The sequence below is a fragment of the Meleagris gallopavo genome, chromosome 4 (genome assembly GCF_000146605.3).
Source record: "Meleagris gallopavo isolate NT-WF06-2002-E0010 breed Aviagen turkey brand Nicholas breeding stock chromosome 4, Turkey_5.1, whole genome shotgun sequence".
In the NCBI taxonomy this organism is placed as follows: domain Eukaryota; kingdom Metazoa; phylum Chordata; class Aves; order Galliformes; family Phasianidae; genus Meleagris; species Meleagris gallopavo.
Window position 1 is genome coordinate 37,347,458 of NC_015014.2, and position 19,790 is coordinate 37,367,247.

General features: G+C 40.9%; 1 protein-coding gene across 1 annotated transcript in view; it reads left to right on the forward strand.

Moving 5' to 3' along the window:
* The window catches only part of ELOVL6 (ELOVL fatty acid elongase 6), a 31,766-nt gene that overhangs the window by 1,790 nt on the left and 10,186 nt on the right, over nucleotides 1–19,790 (forward strand). Inside the window, exon 3 of the mRNA XM_010710094.3 lies at nucleotides 3,815–3,946. Within this exon, the coding sequence (XP_010708396.1) occupies nucleotides 3,815–3,946 (132 nt within the window). The remainder of the gene's footprint in view (nucleotides 1–3,814; nucleotides 3,947–19,790) is intronic.

Here is a 19,790-nt window from a genome sequence, read left to right on the forward strand (position 1 = left end):
TTTGTACACACAGAATGTATGATACTTAAACAAGCCTCCAAGAGAAAGTTCCTTTGCCAAGGCTGCTAGCCACTGTTAGTGGACTGCGGTCATGGAGATGCTTGTGTGATTTATGCTGCTGTAGCAGAAATGCTATGTCACAGCCTAAACCAGTGATTGAGCACCTGGTGGGAAGGCAGGGCCAACCCAGGGGAGCTGAGGTGCATGCAAGATACTGTGGGACCAGAAGGGGTGGAGCCAGGATCCACTCCTTCCCAGACCTCATTTAAGGGCTTGCTGCATTTGGGCTTGTCCTTATTTGCTGCAGCTGAAGACTTTGCTACCCCACTATTATCACTGTACTTTCCATCACATTACAGTTGCTTGAGGCTCTCAAGGTTGGAGTTTCAATAATAAACACAACTGGTTTTTTTGTTGAAAGCTGGGAGAAGCAAGTAAGGAAGGTGCCATATCTTTCATCTTACCAAGTGTTTTTGTGTGTGTGTGTTTCTTTTAGTGAAATGTGTATTTTTTTGTAAAGTAAACAAAATGTTGATGAAGAATGCCATAAGAAAAACATCAGGACCCTGAAACTGTCTCTGCTCTGGCTATTGGGATGTAGTTGTTTGGGTTTTTTTTGACTTGTTGTACTGCCTTTAACTGCTTATGCAGAAGTGGTCATGAATTTAAGAATGAGCTCTGTGTGCGGAAAGTAAATACATATTTATAAAAAGCATGTCTAAAAACCTATAGAAGATAAACTGAAGTGAATAACCCTGCTTCACTTTATTGTGCCCCTGCTGAGTGCTGTAATAGGGCTTATTCTGTATAATTCAAAGATCAGTGAAGGTTGTCCTTTGTGTGTTTCTGAGAGGATTTCCTTAACTTTTAAAGAAAATCCTTTGAAGGTATTAAATTTTATATACCTGTATCAGTTTCCTCATTAGTATCAGCAAACTCTACAACAATGGCTCAGGCTGCTATTTTCAGAATAAGAAAGTGACAATGGTGCATCTGGGCTGCAAACACCTCGTTGGAGGCGCTGCAGTGTTTAGAGTAATCTCACTTCCACTTCACATCACAGATACCAGAATGGCTCGTGCTGCTGTGTGTGAGACTCATCACGAGGCCTTAGGCTGTTATTTTTGAATGCTATGTCATTTCTTCTCTTTTCAGTGTTTTTTAAATCACTTTTTTTTTTTTTTTTGCCTCTCTCTTCTCAATTTTACTTCTTTTCCTTCTCTTCTTTCCTGTCTCTGTTGCTCTAACAGGCAGCAAATCTTAATGAAGGACGCGAGCTTCTGGAAAGCGTATAAGTATGCAAACTTTCTATTAAAAAATAAATCTCTCTTTGATTTACACAATGCAGAGGGTCAGTCAAACACTGTAGGCTATGTTCCAGCTGAAGGAAGTACCGTAGCCTGTCCCTGCTTTAGAATTGTTATGAGACAGTGACCGAAGCGCTTTGTGCACGTTGGCAGCCTGAGTCTATTAGTATGCATTTAGGTGAGGGATGCCACCTGCGTTTTCAGCCTTTCCCGTTTCACAGGAATGTCCAGACGGAGCAGGGCATCTTACAGCTCCTCTAGAAAATTCCTCTGCCTCCCTTCTGGGGGAACAAGCTGGCAACTTTCTACAGCAAGATATGGAGTTGTATTCAGTATAGATAGTACTTAGTCCCTGAAGTCTGAAAATGTAGGAAGGTGGGAGACAACTGCGAGAAACAGAAATGTCAGAAAAATGTGGAGGATTTGGCAGCCTTGTCTTTATGTCTGCTGTGTTACCCTGAAGAACAGTGTTGACTACAAACACGTGAACATGCTAGCGTTGAAGCAAATGGATGTGAATCTGCCACAGAGTTACTTGGGGGTTGGATTTTTTCTAAGATTCCAGGTTGTTGTTATTGTTCTGCTTTACTTAGTGTCTCTACAGATAGCAGTAATGAAAAGTTGCAGTGCTGTTGAATGACCTCAAAACTCTGTCTTTAAAAAGCCTCATTTGGTATGAGCTCTCTTTGGCTGAAAACGTGTCAGATATAATTGAGTGCTGTGAGATTGTTGTTGCTTTGTATCTCCAGTCCAGGGACCAGTCATGTAGTCATGAACCTCTCATGAATGTCTATCACAAAAGTATTGCTTGGAGGCTGGGTAATATTAATCCAATGCTGTTTAACAGATTAATAAGAGTACATACTTCTGCAATTCCTTTATAACTGTCTCACTGAACTCACTGAACTAACCATAACTATCCACTATTATGCTGCAGAGTGTGGAAAATTCTAAGACCTTTGGCTGGCAAAAGTAGAAGTTATCAGAAGTCATCAGGAGTCATCAAAAATAAAAATAAAATGCATTCAAAGTCAAATTAATCCTCATTCAGTATTGTTCTTCTCTCTGTAGGAAATAGTGTTGCCTCACTCCTTGTCTGAAACAGCTTCCAGCTGCTCTCTGCATCACATCATGCAAGCAGTCACACCTCATGTCTAGTACTGCCAGCACTGAGCTGTGTGCAATGGGAATGCTGTTTGCAATCACTGCAGACAATGCTGAACTCATTAAGAAGCTAGTAAAGTGACCTAAAATTAATCTGTTCTAATTAGTGTAATCTGGCTGTTGACCTCATTCAGCTGACTGAACTCACAAGAAATAATGTCAGTAATAAGGACTAAAATGAAATATCACCTAGTATGAATTATTATGGTGTATCTTGCTGAGGAAGAAAGAAGTCCAGTACAGTTATGAAGATCACAGTGTTCCTCCTTCCTGTGTCAGGAGGGACGTGAGATCTTGTTTCTTGCTATCACCTTTCCTGGGATATTGATAAAATAGTTAGCTTTCTTGAAAGTTTGTGTGTGTCTTTCCTTTAGGGATTCAGAAAGAACCAACATCTCCTGATGCAAAGCCGTATTCCACTGATATTATTGTATAATTATAGTTTTATAGAGAAAAATCTGCTCCTAAATATAGCCACCCAGTCAGGCCACCATTAGAGCTGTACATTAATGGTGTTTTACTCTGTGTAATATAGTGATGTGTGGGGAAAAAATCCCAGACTGAGTCCATTTCTAACATCCAGTGGTTGATTTGCAATGATTTATAGTACCAGAGTTCAAATGCTTGCTGACTATTGCTGAGCTGGGCTACTGTCAAGCTTTTTAAAAAATAAAGCTTGCAGTTTAACCAGTATCACTAAAGTTCCTCAACAGAGCCCTGCATGACCTTTCAGCACATTCACTGGAGTTCCCACAATGGCAATTGTAAGCAGGGCATGACAGCATCATTGCAGCTTAATGGGGCTATTGACCTCTTGCATCTGGCCCTGGTTTGAGAGCCATACTACCTAGAAATGTTCAAGATCTTTAAATATCTCTTTGTAACAAACAGTGGGAAACAAAATTGCCAAGTACCAGGAAATAGGATATGAAAATAACAAGTCACAAAACCTCATGAAGCATTCACCTTGTGCTTGTAGAAGGTAGAGGACCACATGAGCTCTCTAGTGTCTATTCTGGTCTTCACAGAAGATCAGTCTTTGTAAATCGAGGAAGACATAGAGCTAAACATGTCTGTCCTTTGGGGGAGAACTACCCCAGGGTCAGTTTTGCTTGAAGTAATACCTGGATCTATATGCCTGTATATCTATAAACATCTATACGTGTGTAGATTTGTACAGGAACAGAAATCTCCACTGGGCTGCGGGAATGTCTTCTGCAGAGTTTCCTTTCAAGGAAACACATAAGTACTTGGCAGTTATATCCAGCTGTGACTCTACTATCTATCTGATACTAATTCAGTTCTTGACAGGTGTGTTGTTTTTGTTTGTTTTTGTTTTGCAGGAAGAAATCTTTTCTATTTTCAGCACTGTACGCTGCCTTCATTTTTGGTGGTCGGCACCTAATGAATAAACGAGCAAAATTTGAACTGAGGAAACCACTAGTGCTCTGGTCCCTGAGCCTTGCTGTCTTCAGGTAGGCATTCCTTCTCATCAACTGCTTTCAACAGTAGACTGTGAAAAGGGTTTTGGTTTTGTAAGGTTTAACAGCAGTGCTAGTATGGCAACAAGCTTGCCCAGAAGTGGCCTTTCTTAAATGCTTGCTCCCTAGGGTTATGTCCTGGTCCAATCCTCACAATTTAAATGGTCCCCTTTGACTTGCCAGATCATACAGCATTCAAAGAGGGAAGAAATCAGTAATGCTCTTGGAGAGCAAAGGTGAAAAAGAAAGTGAGGACAGGAGAAAAAACATGAATCATTGAATCATTGCAATAAATTTACCGTGCAAACTACAAATGGAAATAAACGAATTAAGACGCTAGTCTTGTTCTGATTTGCTAGCTGGCATTACATTTATATGGGTGCCTATACAGAATATTTAATTGAGGTTCTGACCTCTATTACAGTGGGATAAACCTGGGCCACTGTGACTGAGATCAGAATTTGGCTTCTGGTTATTCCATCAGAAGTGAAGAGCTTACAAATACAGCAAATGGGTGGCTCCACAACAAAAAGGCTCTGTTTTAGTGATGGGCAGCTCTAGATGCGTGTTTCTTGTATATCACTGAGTATGGGGAAATCAGGTTTACATTGATAGTTTACTCTACAGTACAGAAAAATCTGTAAACAAATATCTAACACTGATACCAGTATCTTTTTCTAGTATCAGTATAATAATTACTGATTTGAATAGTTCACAAGTACAGAAAGCACGGTGCGTACTGAGCAGCCATGAATGTTGAATTATTTTTCACAGATGTGGGTATCTTATGCTGAGAGTTCCTAAAGAGTAAATCAAAGCAGAAATATTTTGCTGCCTTATACTTATTTTCTTTCTTCTCAGAATCAGTTTTAGGCATTTCCTAAAACTCTGGCGAAGAAAAATAAATTAGGTTTTTCACTTATTTCATTCAGCTGGAACATGCTACCTGTAGAACTTTAAACTACGTTTGCTTGATTTTAATCATTTAAAGATTCCTAAAATAATAATAAGAAGAAGATAAAAAGCTTTGAGCATTCTGGGGTAACTTTGAGAGCAATTTCTAACATTGAAAATTTACTGTTTTTGTTTTATGGCATCTGGTGCTGTGCCTCTGGCTGTGTGTCTAACGTCATTTTGTTGTTACTGTCCACATTTGTCATCTCTTGGTGAAGTTCAGCAAGTGCTGAATTGCTTCTTAGGTGACACGTCACTTGTGAATCAGTTTGTAAAGTGATCTGTAGCCAGCTGGATCCCTAAGTATATATTGCAATTATACTTTGTTATTGAGCATAGCCAGAAGAAAGAAGCTGATGTATGCAGAGAGGTTGTAGCACTTCATAACTGTGCTTCAAAGAGGGTCACTAGCATGATTTTTAAAATCATGCTGCTTTGAGGTGACTCTGTGGCTGACATGACGCAGTGGGGCTTGTAAGGCTGACAGTGTGGGGCTTGTAAGCAATTTCACTGATTAGTTAGTTCTCAAGAACAAAGCAATGCGGTAATCAACAAATAGCAGTGCGCTATGGTGTGAAAGTGCTGTGTAGGTGGACTGAGAACATTCAGACTTTGAAATCAACATGTTCATTACTTGATAGCTGGAGTTTCCCATCGTAATCATATGAAATAACTAATGCACAGTCTGTAGTAGCTGATGGGGAAGTCTGCGTGAAATCTAAAATGTGGTTTTCACCTTTGTGAAGTGTCATGTTGCCAGAATGATCACTCCAGAGTCACTCCCAACTTTATTGGCTCTGTAGCCAGCTGTTCTAGACTTTGACTGCCATAAATTTTACAAGGGGCTTGAATTTTACTTTCCAAGAGACTTTTTTTCTGGCTCCTTTCATGATGAGGTGTTTCATTTGCACATACTTGATCTGAAAGATATATCTACTTCCTCTGAAGGTAAACTTGGATAGCTTTAGATGCTGTTGTTTCACTTGTAGACTTATTACAGATCTAGGAAAATGCTCTTCAATTTTAAAAAGTCTTCCTCGTTAGCTTTATGGGTTGTTGAAATACTATGACTTTTACAATACCATTAGGAAATGCTAAGTAATGTACTTTTGTTGTGAGCAGTTATAGTGAGGAAGAAAAGCCTGCCTAGGGAGCCCTCAGTATTTTCCTCAGCCTCAAGGTCAGAGCAAGACTTTTTTCCAGAGTCCTTATTTATCTCTCTGCTAGCACTCCTACCATTTTTACCTACTTCAAATATCCTCAGAAATAGTAACACTTAGCAGAGGCTGGAAAAATTGTGTTCTGAACTTAAAACAAACAAACAAACAAAAAAAACCCACGAAATTGCTTGCCAGGCAATGACATGGTCCTCCTTCACAATGTATCCTGCACGCCTTGCTCTTGCCAAGATATTTAAATGTGGTAGCAGCTACTGTAGGAAACTTGCTACGCTTATAAATAAACAAAACAAGTTACAACACCCTGCTGAGCTTGCTGAGCATTCAGGGAGTTCGGTCAAGAGTAAGTTTTGTGTCAACACTGGCAGCCAGCAGGATCTGCAAGACAGAAAAGCAGCTTTATTTCCCTTTGGAAGCATCAACTAGTTTCGAACATTTTGTCTCTGGGATAAAGTTACTGCTTCTATGTGAATACCTCTGTGGAGGCAGTGACAATAAATCTTGCTTTTCACTTTGAAACCACTGTGAAAACATGATCTTCTGATGTCTTTTGCTGATAAATTAGTTTGGGATGTTTTTCTTGGATTGTTTTCCTTTTCCCTTCTAGCAGACTTGTTGATCTGTTTCAAGCACTGAAGACATTGTTTTGTGGCATGACATGGTTTCAGTCTTTTTTTTTTTGTTTTTCTTCCATTTTATGCACTTCATTTGCAGCCTGTTGGTTGTGCACTGAGGTCTTGTGGGAGCAGCTCTGTGGTGTTCTTTGTCAACAGGAGCCCACTGTTTGTTTTTTCAGACTTATGAGATCCCAAAGAAATTGTTGCTGATTCACCTGCATGTCAAAATGACAGCCATGTATTTAAGAAAATTTCCAAGAGTGAAAAACCTGCAAAAACATAAGTTTGAATTGCTAGTCCTATATTTGTGCTCCTTTGAACAAGAAGTTAGGGTCATTTATTGACACCAAAGTATTTTTTTAGTTAGTCTGTATCAAAAATGCCTATTGGCATCTTAAACATCAGCAAAACTGCAACCAAGGGTCTCACAGGAGGATGTGTAATCATTAATTCATGGTTTCATTACAACTCAGCTGGATTTTTGTTCTTTTATGGGCCTTAGAGTCTGTGTGTGGGTAGCACTGCCATCAAGGAGCTCACACAAGGGTTTGATTGCCTTGCCTTCGCAGAAGACAGTGGCATGGCACTGTTTTCAGTCACTCTCCATCCTTAAAGGGCTCTCAGCAGAAGAATCAGTGTCAGGATGCTGACTAATAATAGCAAAATGTTGTTTTCCCTAAGGGACACAATCACATCAATAGAAGAGAGGGGGAACCTAAAGCATCCATTGTGGTGCAGTTGTATACAGGGAGGAAGAGAGAAGCTAAATCTGATTGTGACTGGTGCCATGAGAGACATGATTTGTCTTTGTGTGGCCAGACTATGCATTGCTGAAGTTGCTATCATTATTTGAGGTCATGCAGATTCTAATACAGCTTCAGCTGTGCTTTGTAGCAGAGGCTGATGTCAGTATAGGGTATCTGTATGTCATTCTTCCTGGGAAACACTTTCTCTTCAAGAGGTTGAAATGGTGTGAATGGCCACCAGTTGTCTTCCACAAAGCCTCAGAAATGAAATATTCCAGTAGCAACTTATTTTGTATTTGAAAGACACTACCAAAGTATCTCACTGGAAGAAGGTTACTCACTTTTCTTTTATGAGACTGCTCTAATGGATTTGTTTCCACAAGCACAGCAGCATTTTGTAGAATCATACAATCACTCAGGTTGGAAAAGACCTTAAAGATCATCGAGTCCAACCATAACCTAACCATACTATCCTAACTAACAACCCTCTGCTAAATCATGTCCCTGAGCACCACATCCAAATGGCTTTTAAACACATCCAGGGATGGTGACTCAACCACCTCCCTGGGGAGCCTATTCCAGTGCTTAAAACCCTTTCTGTAAAGAAGTGTTTCCTGATATCCAACCTAAACTTATCCTGGTGTAACTTGGGGCCGTTTCCACTCATTCTGTCACCAGTGAGAAAAGACCAATCCTGCTCTCACTGTAAGCACCTTTCAGGTATTGGAAGAGAGCAGTAAGGTCTCTCCTCAGCCTCCTTTTTCCTGGACTAAACAGCCCCAGTTCCTTCAGTCAGAAAGAAAGGTATGCGCTTGTTCTGCAGATTGCTCCCAATAAGATAATCCAAAATAAATCATTATATCTGCAGCTCAGTCCTGAGATGAGCTGATCTGAAAGGGCTGGACATAACTTTAAAAACAGGAATCCAATTGTTCGGATTTGGGACTCTGAAATACCTTCTAGTTATCATGCCTATGCATAAGACAGTTGATGAAAACTCACTGAAATTTCCATCCAGTCCCAAGGTCTGCCATTCACCACAGAGATTAAAACACAACTTCATTTCATATGTTGCTGAACAGACCATTAAAATCTTAAAATACTCTGAAGTTTTATATAGGTTCTGAAAATTCTCAGAGAACATAAATTAATGAAAGAGCAATATTTGCCAAATAGCATTAGTTAATAAGTAGCATTTAAGGTGAATTAATTATCTTCTCTCTTTTGAACTTGAAAGCAAGGGAATTATATTTGAGAAGCATTGATATTCTCAACATGAGATTGTTCAGAACCCAAATATCTACTTAATGATTTATTTCAATTGAGCCATGCTCATCTATATAAACTGATTTTCTTATTTAAAAGATGTTGGGAACATCTTTTAGTTGCCATTTTGGAATCAAAGTTGAAAGCTGGGTGAAAAGCAGGAGTTCAGAATGGTTGGAAAGAAGGCAATCCCTTTGATGAGACTTAATAGTTGTCGCCCAAGAGGGAAATGCAAACAGTGCATTTATAAATTGCAGAACAAATGCTATCTGGAATTAAAATAACAGTGTGAAGGTAGAAGAAATATATGGACTAGGAGCAATAAAGTCCTCTCAGGAAGACATGCCCAATATGTACGTTATTTATTCTAAATAGGAATTGCATCTCATGACAAACATCTTTATTCCCAGAACTGTGTTTGAAGCCACATGAGACCTGGCTAATGCAACTTTACAGGAGATGCAGATAGCATTGGCTAAACAATTCCTGTTAAAATTGCTTTCTTTAGAATCACAGAATCACCAAGGTTGGAGAAAACCTCTAAGATCATCCTGTTCAACCATCCACCTATCGCCAATATTTCCCACTAAACCATGTGTTCCTCAGTACAACATTTAAATATTTCTTGAAAACTTCCCTTGGCAGCCATTAAATTTAGCATGAAAGTGGGCTTCCGTCCTTTAAAAAAAAGTGGATTTTTTTTCCTATTTGTTTGTTTTTGTAGCTGGAAAACCAAATGTAGAGTGAATGCAGTACGTTATTTGGAAACCAGTTGTAGCACCCATTTGGCCCTGCTGTCCCCACTCAAAATCAGTGAGAGTGTTGACCCTCTGTAACTCCAAATTACACCTTTCTCATGCAGTCACCCTGCCCCAGCCCATGGCAGCTGATTTCTCTCTTCTCTGAGTAGTGTATCAGGGGAGTAATGAACTGAGCCTGCGTAAGCAGACCACAGGTAATGAGCCACGGTTTAGCTAAGCCATCACCATGTGACAAGTGTACAATGTTCTTTCTAAGGTGTTCTTCTAAGCAGGTGAGCTTCCTCATGCCTGTGTCATTCCACACCTTCCCTGTATTGCTGCTCCATCCCTGGCAGATTTGCTGTTCACCAGCTGCAGGCAGCCTCCTGGGCTGGACTGCCCACAGGAGCACTGAGCCGAAAGGGGAGATCAGTGACTCCAGACCTGTAGCTGCCATTTAATTTATGACTCGGAGCATCTCATTACAGCTATATTATAACTTTTAGCTTCTTTAAGCCTTCTTTATTCAGTCAAATACTAGTCGTTATCTGTAACTTAGATTTTACTTGAGTTGTTACCTGCCTGTTTTATAGCTTTAGTGATTGCTGGTTCCATTGGGTGGCTTGATTCTCTGCTAAATCTTTTACTATATTATATTTTGGCTTTATTTGCCCAGGATAATTTTAAACTCCTGAATACATACATTTCAATGCTACACATGGCGGTTACTTTGCCAACTTGATACATTTGATCCTGTAAGTATCTTTAAATTATCCTGCAGAAATAGATGTGTCACTTTTTTTCAGATTATCATTTAAATCACTGGAATATTAGTTATTCTAAAATTTTCTTGAGATAACATTGGATGCTGAAAATAATTTTAGTGATGACACAGGAACAAGTGCAAATGCTCCTAAAGCATTCATTAAAGATCGCTTAAGAGGTACACTATGCTTATGAATCCTCATGGGCTGCTTTAGAAATCCTTAGATGAATTCCTTAATTCTTACGAGATTTTGCACCAAATGCAGGGCTTAAGCAGAAAATTGTATTTTTCTTTTTTTTTTTCTTTTTTAGCAGCTTAGCCACAATCTAAACTTGCTGAAATAAATATCTGAGAACTAAGAAATAGTTCTCAACAGAAAATTGCCTCACTGTATATACAGCCTTTGCAGGGTGCTGGGGCTCTTCAGCAGCAGCCAGAATCCAGTTATTATTTAGTGATGGAAGAGTGAGTTATTGCTTGAGAAATGATAGCTTTCGTCAAGAAATAGTGTTCCTGCTAGTCCAGTGTGCCAGGTGGTCAGAGACCGCTGTTAGGTAACAGCACACTGAGGGGCAAAGAATAGATGACGGGTAATTACTATTGATTGGATTGTAACCAACTCTTTGGAAGTCAGATGAAATAGAGGGATGTGTAGGTAGAGCTGGAAAACTTAACTGCATTCTTGCAAAGAATGAAAAACAATGTTTTTCAGTGTGGTATGGTGTCTTTGTAAGCAAATTCTGCTGTTCTCTCATGTTTCTTTGCGATGACCAAGCACAACTGCTATAAAAACTATTCATGAGAATCTGATGCTGGCATTTTGTTTTCTGTGGCTCTTTGTAAGCAGCATAGGCTCCGCCACCAGCCTACATTGTGGGGCTGCATTGTTTTTGAACTCTGCTCCTCAGGGTTGCCTGAGTATAGCTAATCCCAATTGTAAAGAAGGCAGGTGTAGGATCAAACTGCATTTCCTGGAGGGAGAATTCAGGTTTGGTGAGGAGGGACCAGAATACAGTAGCTGTTGCAGATTGATTTTTATCCACAGATAAATAAGCTTTTCCAAGTAGCAATTGGTAGAGGTGTTGAGCTTGCTCTTTAGCAAGAGAGAATCAGATGGATTTTACACTGCTGTGGAGTTAACATGATTAAAATTGCTCAGTGACAGCATCCATTGATCCGGAGCCCTGCAGAGATGTCACTGCTTGAGATGCTCAATGAGGTCCCTGGAGAGGAAAGGAAATAAGCCTGTTTTTTTGTTGTTTGTTTGTTTTGTTTTCCTCTAATTTTGTCAATAAAAAGGACAAAGTTTTAGGAATCAGGTGAATTGTGACTGGGAAATCTTATGATGAGAGAAGGGCGGAAGGGAGTAGCCCCATGTAGAAGCAAGGAGCACAGTATCTGCCCTCACTTGAAGCCACAGAGTGAGCTGTCACTTTAACATACCTCCAATTCCTCCATTCCTTCCCAATAATTCATCACGTGGGAAAGTCATAACCACCCAGGCATGAGTGCATATGCTTATGTGTATATAAATCTGCACAAATGATGTATTATTTCGTAGAGCCCTGTAAAATATTTGCACAATTTTTAAATCACTCTGAGCTGGCCTGGCTTCAGGTTTGGTCCCCACTGAAAACTGAGATGATTTGTATTGAAAAGCTTTCTGGAGAAACATCTGGGTCAGATACAGCAAGCAGGTCTGAAATGCAAGGTTTATATGTAAGAGGGGTAGAGATGGAAGGGGAATTCTCTAAATTTTGCTTTGGGTTTTGATAGGACTGAGCCCAAACCTCAAAGTATGCGGGAACTTATGCAAAGAAAATTCTTTGGGCTAAACCAGGGATAAAAACTGCAAAGATCAGCAGAATTTTTGTTTGCACACATGGTACTCAGAGCTAGAGCACCCCATCATCATGCATGTTCAGTACTGCTGACCACTAGGTTTTACCTGAGTGTCACACTGAGACAAGCATATGTTATTTCTCAACTCCTTTTTCCTTTTTTTTTTTCTCCCCCCCTTTTTTTTTTTTTTTTTTTTTTAAGAGTGCAGTGGCTTTGATTCCACCCTCAATAGGACTCCATCACCCTCAAAGTGGGCAAGCCATAAGCTCCATCTGTTCTGCTGCCTTGTCAGAGGAATGGGAGAGGGGAGAGGCTGAGGAGCAGTGGAGCAGTAGGGCTTTAGAAGGAAGGTTTCTCTGCAGGGGACTTGCCCAATTCTTTGTGTTCTTGCAGCCTCGCAGGTAACTATTTGTGTCCGTGTGTTTTGGAGGTACCACAACATAGGCAGTCCATCTCTAGTTAGCAGATACACCTTCTGGAAGACAGTGAATGTGTCCTCCTCAGCTGCAGAAGTGAAATTACAAGTTGGAACAAAAGCATCATTTCAAGCTTTCAGGGAGTTCAGGAAGCTAAAGGCACTTATTACCCCAAATCATGCATGAAAATTGTGCTCTTAATTACAATAGTTACAATTACAATGAAGACTATAGGTACCTTATTGCCTTTCAGGTGCATGAACTGAAGAAAATGAGTTCTATGTTCTTCCTAAAGTATGAGATTAATGTAAGTGCTCTTCAAAACTGGTTTCATAACCTTTGAAAATGTGCTTTCTAAGGGTGTTCAGACTTCATAGGCAAAAGGGATATCATGGAACCAAGTTGTTTTTTCCATACTTTTTCCTTGTTCGTTCCAACTGTAAGAAAATAATTAATGGTTTGTTCAGTTAAAATATGGGGAAATTGTAGCTAGCATAATTTTTTCCGGTGAAACAGAAACAATATAGAGCCGAAAGGAATTCTACTGAGGTGCACAGCAACATCATGATAGTTGCAAATCCCAGCACTGCAGTCTTCTGCAAAATCCCCGTATTGACTTCAAAATAATGAGATTTTCTTTTTACTGTGAGAGTTCAGGGTCTGTTTTTGTCCATGCATGTAGCTGCAGCTGTGACTGGGCTGGCTTGGTTGTGTCTTCACTCTTCTTCTTCCTAGACTTGGATAGAAACCTGTTGAAATGAACTTCCCATAGAATCACTTGCTGTTGAATGGCATTAAATAGTCACATTTTCTGCTGTTTTATCAAATGAAGGCATTAGCAAAGGAAATCGTGAGTTTTTAAGAACACTGACACAGAATTTTCCACCTCACTGGTGTGGTTTTTGTATCTGCACCTGTCACAAGGAGTTGGGCATGGATCAGGATCAACTGCAGGAGGGTGGTTTTAAATGTCTAGTTTTCTTCTGAGTTCACTGGTGCGAGTAAAGGGATCAGCAAGGAGCACACATACAAAGCAACCATGATAATCAGAACAGCAGCAAAAAATCCATGAGGAAAAAGAATTCAAATATTTTCTCCTAACGTAGAACAGGTTGCTGGGATCTGGTCCTACATAAATCAAGGGGGCAAGACAAAGTGAAATAGAAGCAGGGATGCTCTTCAAACTCATTATATGGACTTTTGTTGTTCGTGCCTCGTGTCCAGCTGTGTCAGATCAAATCCATGCTTGTATTAGCCTGATGTCAAAGAAAAATAGGAGTACAACAAAGTGTGGGGCAAGCATGCATTGCTCTTTGCTCTTATCTGATCTTCTAGCTAAGTAAGTTTTCAGCTGTTTGTGTTTCTTGGATAATAGGGCTTTATGAACTTTGACTGTGTCTCACACACATTGCTCTGTGTTTTATGTCCTGAGAGTATGCTACCAACATATCAGAGGTGTCCATGATGAAAAGGTGATGTTAAGAAATGTACGTCTATAGACAATCTTTTTTTATTTAATGTCCACAAACCATTTAAAAATGTAGATTTGCCTGGGGTGTTTAAGACAGAGAATTTGTGACTTGGAAGTTTAGGGAGTAGTAGTAAAAAGTGAGAAAAAAAATTGTGATAGGTCAGAAAATGGTTTATATGAGGGTCTTCTCTCTGAAAATGCCTCAGTCCAGAGCATTTATGTGGATTCTCTAATACTGTTTTCACTTATAGAGTGAGGTCAATTGTCCTGCTTAAGTCAAACAGATCTCATGGACAAGGTGCTGAGCCATATGCAATTCATGATGTTGCACAACATTGCTTGTCCTGGCTCAGGCACAGATTTTGTTTTGACAGGACAATTAAATTTCAGTTTGCCTTACCTCTCAGTCTTTGAAATGGATCAATGCTCAGCCAGTTTACAACGCTGTTGCAAGAGTGAACGCCATTAAGGACAGAAATATTCACAAATACAATGCTGAGAGCCTTGGTGATGCCAACACAAAAAAATAGCCTGAAGGAAGTTAGGTCTAAACCTGAATGGTTTAGACATAGACATCTGAGCTAAAGCAATTGCTGGCCTGGATATTGCTGAAGCACTGGTATCTGTGGGGCAACTCAAGCTGGCAGTGGTAGAACTCTTGGCTGTTGGAAAGCAGATAAGACCAAAATTTTGGTACAGCAACAAGGAAGGTCTGCTCTGTGGTGAGAATGAGTTGTCCTTCTCATCACAAGCAGATTTGATGAGGGGATGGGGTTTTTCTGTGAGGTACTTGGGCCAGTTCTGGGAGGTAAAACAGGAAGGTGGTTTGCATGTGTTTCCCAAGAACAGTCTCTCTGCAGGGCCAGGTCTCTCTCTTTCCATATCTAACCTAGATGTTGCTCAAAAACACCTCAGAAATGTTGAAAGATGGTGAAACGGCAGCCTATTTATGTCAGTCTTCTCTGCCATTATAAAAATAACAGTTGGGCTTAGTTTATCTGCCATAATTTGAACAAGTGTGTCTCTTGGATTTCAAAGTAACTCACTATTAAGAAGTCTTCTCTTTTAAATGCTTGTGAAATGCCTCATAAATGTTACATGTGGCCAAACATCTAGTTAGTATTATTTTTTCCAAAGTTTTCTATAATCTAGTGAATACATTGTCACTGCATATCCTTTACTACCCAAGAGGCAGATGCATTTAGTTGAAAAATGTAACCCTTGCTTCAACAAAGCAAGGAAAATATTTTTAATCTCCATCTGCAGACATATGAAATGACTCTTCAAGTCAGTTATTAATATATTAAAATAAATTAGAAAAAATTTCATGTGTGCTGTCCTTGTACCACGTTGACCATTTAGGATGTAGGATGCCAGATCCTTTTCTAGACTGCTTTTTTGTGAGATTAGAGTACATGTCTTATTGCACTGACTGAGCTACTTGAGATCTAGATAAGATCCATCAATTCCATGTAGGCCACTGAATGACAGCCAGTTATTTCCCGTGTTTTATCTGTAGTTAATGATCAGTTTCTTAGTTTATGGTTGCTCACTCTGCTGCAAGGGTACCATGATTTTGCAATCACAGATAGATAAGCCTAAAGCAACCTTACAGTTTACACCGTATACATTCCTGGATTCATCCAATGAAGTTTAAGGGCAATTAGTCAGGAAATGTATTTCTCTTTCAGCCCAAGCTTTTTTACGTAGGAAGCTGGTATTTCATGGCAGGTCTTGCCAGTCCCCTCCCTGCAGGGGAATGAATGTCATCTCTGCATACTCTTGAAAGATTATTGTTATGTTTTTAATTCTTCCTCAGCCTTGAAACTGTCTGTCATGTCTACCCCTAAGGGTTTGGGAACAATAGGCTTCAAATGGGTGCCCAGGCACCTATAAAAACCAGTGGGCTCAACCCCAGCCATAATATCCTTTCCTCATTTTGCACCATCCAAGTAACTGCTTTAACCTGGGCATTCCCTTTGATTTCAACTCAGCTATAAGCCATTATCCTCACTGCAGCCAGATCCCAGCAGAACTGAAAGAAATGCAATTTCATATTTTGCTTTACAGATTGAAGGTGGGCTGCCGTAAACCTCCTGTTGTAACTACTAAAATTTTGTATGAGATCTTCTCCTTGCTAACACAAAAGCTTGTTGTCAGTTGGGACACTTCTCCTGCAGGGCCTGCGGCCACCAGAGAGTGTAAACACAGATAGGGCAAGGGGGAATGGCTTTAAACTAAAAAAAAGAGATTTAGGTTAGGTGTTAGGAAGAAATTATTTACTCAGAAGGTGGTGAAGCCCTGGCAGTGCTGCCCAGAGAACCTGCAGATGCCCTATCCCTGGAGGCATTCAAGACCAGCTTGCATGGTGCTCTGGGCAGCCTGACATCGTGGGGCAAACCAGCTTATGGCAGGGGGCTCAGAACTGTGTGATCTTTAAGGTCCTTAACAACTGACGCCATTCTATGATTCTATGATTGATTTTAGGTTTGGAGGAAGCAAACAGCTCCGTAAAATTACCTTCTTTCCCACTGGTTAGTAGTATCATCACCCCATCCATAGCAAGGTAGCAAGTACATTGTTATCTGACTGCTTTGCCTGTCCATACTGATCTTAGTTTACGACCTTTTATTTCAGGAGTTTGAGTTTCTTGGCCATGTCAGATTCAAGGGTAGCCATCCAGTGGGGGGCTAAGAGCTTTTCTAATGAAGGTGGCTTCAGCTGCATTTCTGTTCAAGAAACTTAATTCAGACAGCTACTTTTCATACTGATGCTTTCCCAGTATGTTTTCCCAGTGTCTGCTTATATTTTATGTGTTTCCAGGCTACCCCACACTGCCAGCCCAAGGGGTGTCCACACACCCTGTGCTCGTGCCACGCGCCACCCACTCCACAGCCTCTCGCTCCTGCATCAGGATAGCAGGTGTCATGAAGTAGGGCACAGAAAGGCCATTTGATTTTGTTAAGAGACCAAGCAGAAAGGAGAAAGGAAACTTAATCTGACTAGGAGAACACTTGCTGAACAGGCCTGAAAGCTGAATGCAGCCTGATTTATCACAAAGGAGGTTTAGAAAGCGCTGCATTCTTTGGTGGGGCTGACCTTTGAACATCTCTTTCTAACTCAGTGTCCTTCCTTTGTAAACATTTTGCATGCTAAAATGAAAAAAAGCTGCCTCCTTTTTTCTCACCGTTGTGGTGTGACAAGGAAGGACTGCAAAACCGTGTGGATGCTAGAGTTGGCGAGGAATATCTGCTCTCCGGGGCCCTGATTATCCTCAATTTGGGTGTCCCAGGACCACACTTGGAGGAATTGCATTTGCAGAGATTCTGTGACTTGCCTCCTGGGCAGATGGGACAGAATTAATGAGCCAGGCTGTGGGGCTCTGGGTGCTAGAGGAGCCTGGCCGTATGCCTGTGCTGAGCAGTCCCTAGGAAGTCCCTATGGTAATTCTCTAGTACTGGGCAGCACAGCATGGTCTTGCTGCCCATGGGCTCCCTGCTGCTCCCTGCTGGTGCCACACCTGCACAGATTACAGCGCACAGGGACATGCTTTAGAAAATAAAAACACTTTGCTTCTGACACCTTTAGCTAATGTATTTTACACTCATTCTGGTCACTGTCTCTGCAGAGATCCGTCCAATGGGCATGGGGCGTTGGATCAGCTTGTTTGTTTTTTTAGGGCACTAATCCAGTGCAAAGGATTTCCTCTCTGTGGATCTCACAGTGCTTTCAGGATATGCTGCTGCATTGTGTGCTGAACTATGTGCTGAAAAGTTGGGGTGTGGGCTTGTTTCTAGATAAGAAGACATGGTCAGGATGAGTAATGTCTGAGTAGGACAGTACAAAATGCAATAATGCCATTGCTGTGGGATAAATGTAAGCCTGGATTTCTTTAGCTTTTTTAATGTATATTTTTAATGCACCAGCCATGTTCCCTGCTCAGTCCTACAGTGTTGCTCCTGGGCTAGGATGTGCTCTGAGCAGTGCCACTTGTAGGGATGTAGCTGCAACGGGAGGAGCTGGGCCTGCCACAGTGACAGCTGAGGTCAAATAGGGGTCTCAACTGCCTGCTGCCCTCTCTGGCTTTTGGAAACCATGTTTCTGACAGCATGGTGGAGGAAACATGGAGCAGTGAGCAGCCTTTGGCTATTGATTGTTTTTGTCTTCTGTCACATCAGGGAATTCCTGGCTCTCAGTTTTCTTTCAAAAATGCTGCCCTGACCCATGCATGTGATGGTTTTTGAGGCCTACATTTGAAAGCAAGTTTATGAGGGAAAAGTTTTAGGTTTTATTTTACTCATGGATGCGTTTTGCTCATGTTATAGCCAGCAAAATATCAGCTGGGCATTTGTTAGCCTAGCAGAGCAGCCACTGCCTGGAGGGAGGAGAATGTAGGACATTTTGAGTCTGAATAGATGAGAAAGCTGCATTAGCTTGTGCAGTTTGTTTCTGATCAGTCTCTCTTGTTGCAAAAGGGTATAATTGTACAGTAATTCACTGCTACCTTATTTCTGAAATCCCTGTGGATGATTCGCGCTAGACAGACTGCTTTGGTAAGCAGTTCACTTCAATACCTCACAAAAGCTACAGCACAGAGTAGGGCAAGGGCAAAATGAAACAGAAGTGATTTACTGAGCAAGCAGTGTCATCACTTTGCTGCACATCATGTCTTTGCAAGATAGAAATGTGTTGGTTGATCTTACCTCACGGAGCAAACAAGATTAAGTGACAGAAACACAACAAGCTCGCCGGATCCAAGGCGTATTTGCAGGCATACACTAGATCTTTTTCTGTCTCCTGTAGTAAGTGCCTCTTGGCAAGTGTTTTGGCACAAATAGCTACCTACCCATGGCATGTATTAAGATCAGCCAGATCAGTTACTTCCAGTTTACCTCTTCGTTATTTATAAAGCCTTCCTTTGTGAATTATACTAAAATCTAGTTTGTTCTTCGCTGATACTGATTTCAGGTGTCTGACACACCACCTTTAGCCATTGTCACTTCTTCTGGAGTCATGAACCTCTCTTTAGGGAAGCTACTGTACCATGAAATTACTCCTGCTGCAATTAAGAATGAGTGTGTGTGTGCCCATGTACACCCATTCCAAGGAGAGCTCTGCAATTGTTGCTTAACAGAAAGACAGAAGGAGTCACATGCATGCCATCATGCCATCACTAGGACAGCAAAGTGTGACTGTGCCATCCCCACAAGGCAAATACTCTTCTGCTCTCTTATCAGTCTAGATTAAGTCCATGGGCATCCATTCTGAGTCACCTGCAGTTAAATCAATGTCTGCCTGTTGCTTGAGACACTGCTCCTCCTATTTGAGTATGTGCTTGTGAGTTCTTGGCTTTAAAACTTCAATAATATATGATATTTTAGAAAAGCAGTACAATTTCTTTACAAACAAAGATCCATAGTTGCAGCTGTTTGATTTCTTAATTCAAGACTTCCTCCTTTTTTTTCCATTTTAATGTCAGCTCTGAAGTATTTGCGAATGGGAGAAGTGGGTAACTGGTTGCGTATTGTTAACTCTTCTGCCCGATCTTCCTCCACCTGATTTTGCCACCACCCGAAAAACAGGAGGCAAGCAGCAGCTTGCCCTGGCCAAGTTGAGGAGTTCAGTGCCTCAGGAAGTGATTTGATTACATTGCTGTGAAGATCTCCTGTCGTCTTGAGAACAAGAAATGCAGCTCCTGGGAAAACAGCATATGTGTAACACTGGAGGGAAGGCATGGAACAAGTTGCACCCAGTTTCAAAACTCCTTCAGCAGGCTTGGGCACTCTCTGCCAGGTGGAAGGGACTGATGCCAGAAAGACGTGAGAAAAACGTGCACAGACAG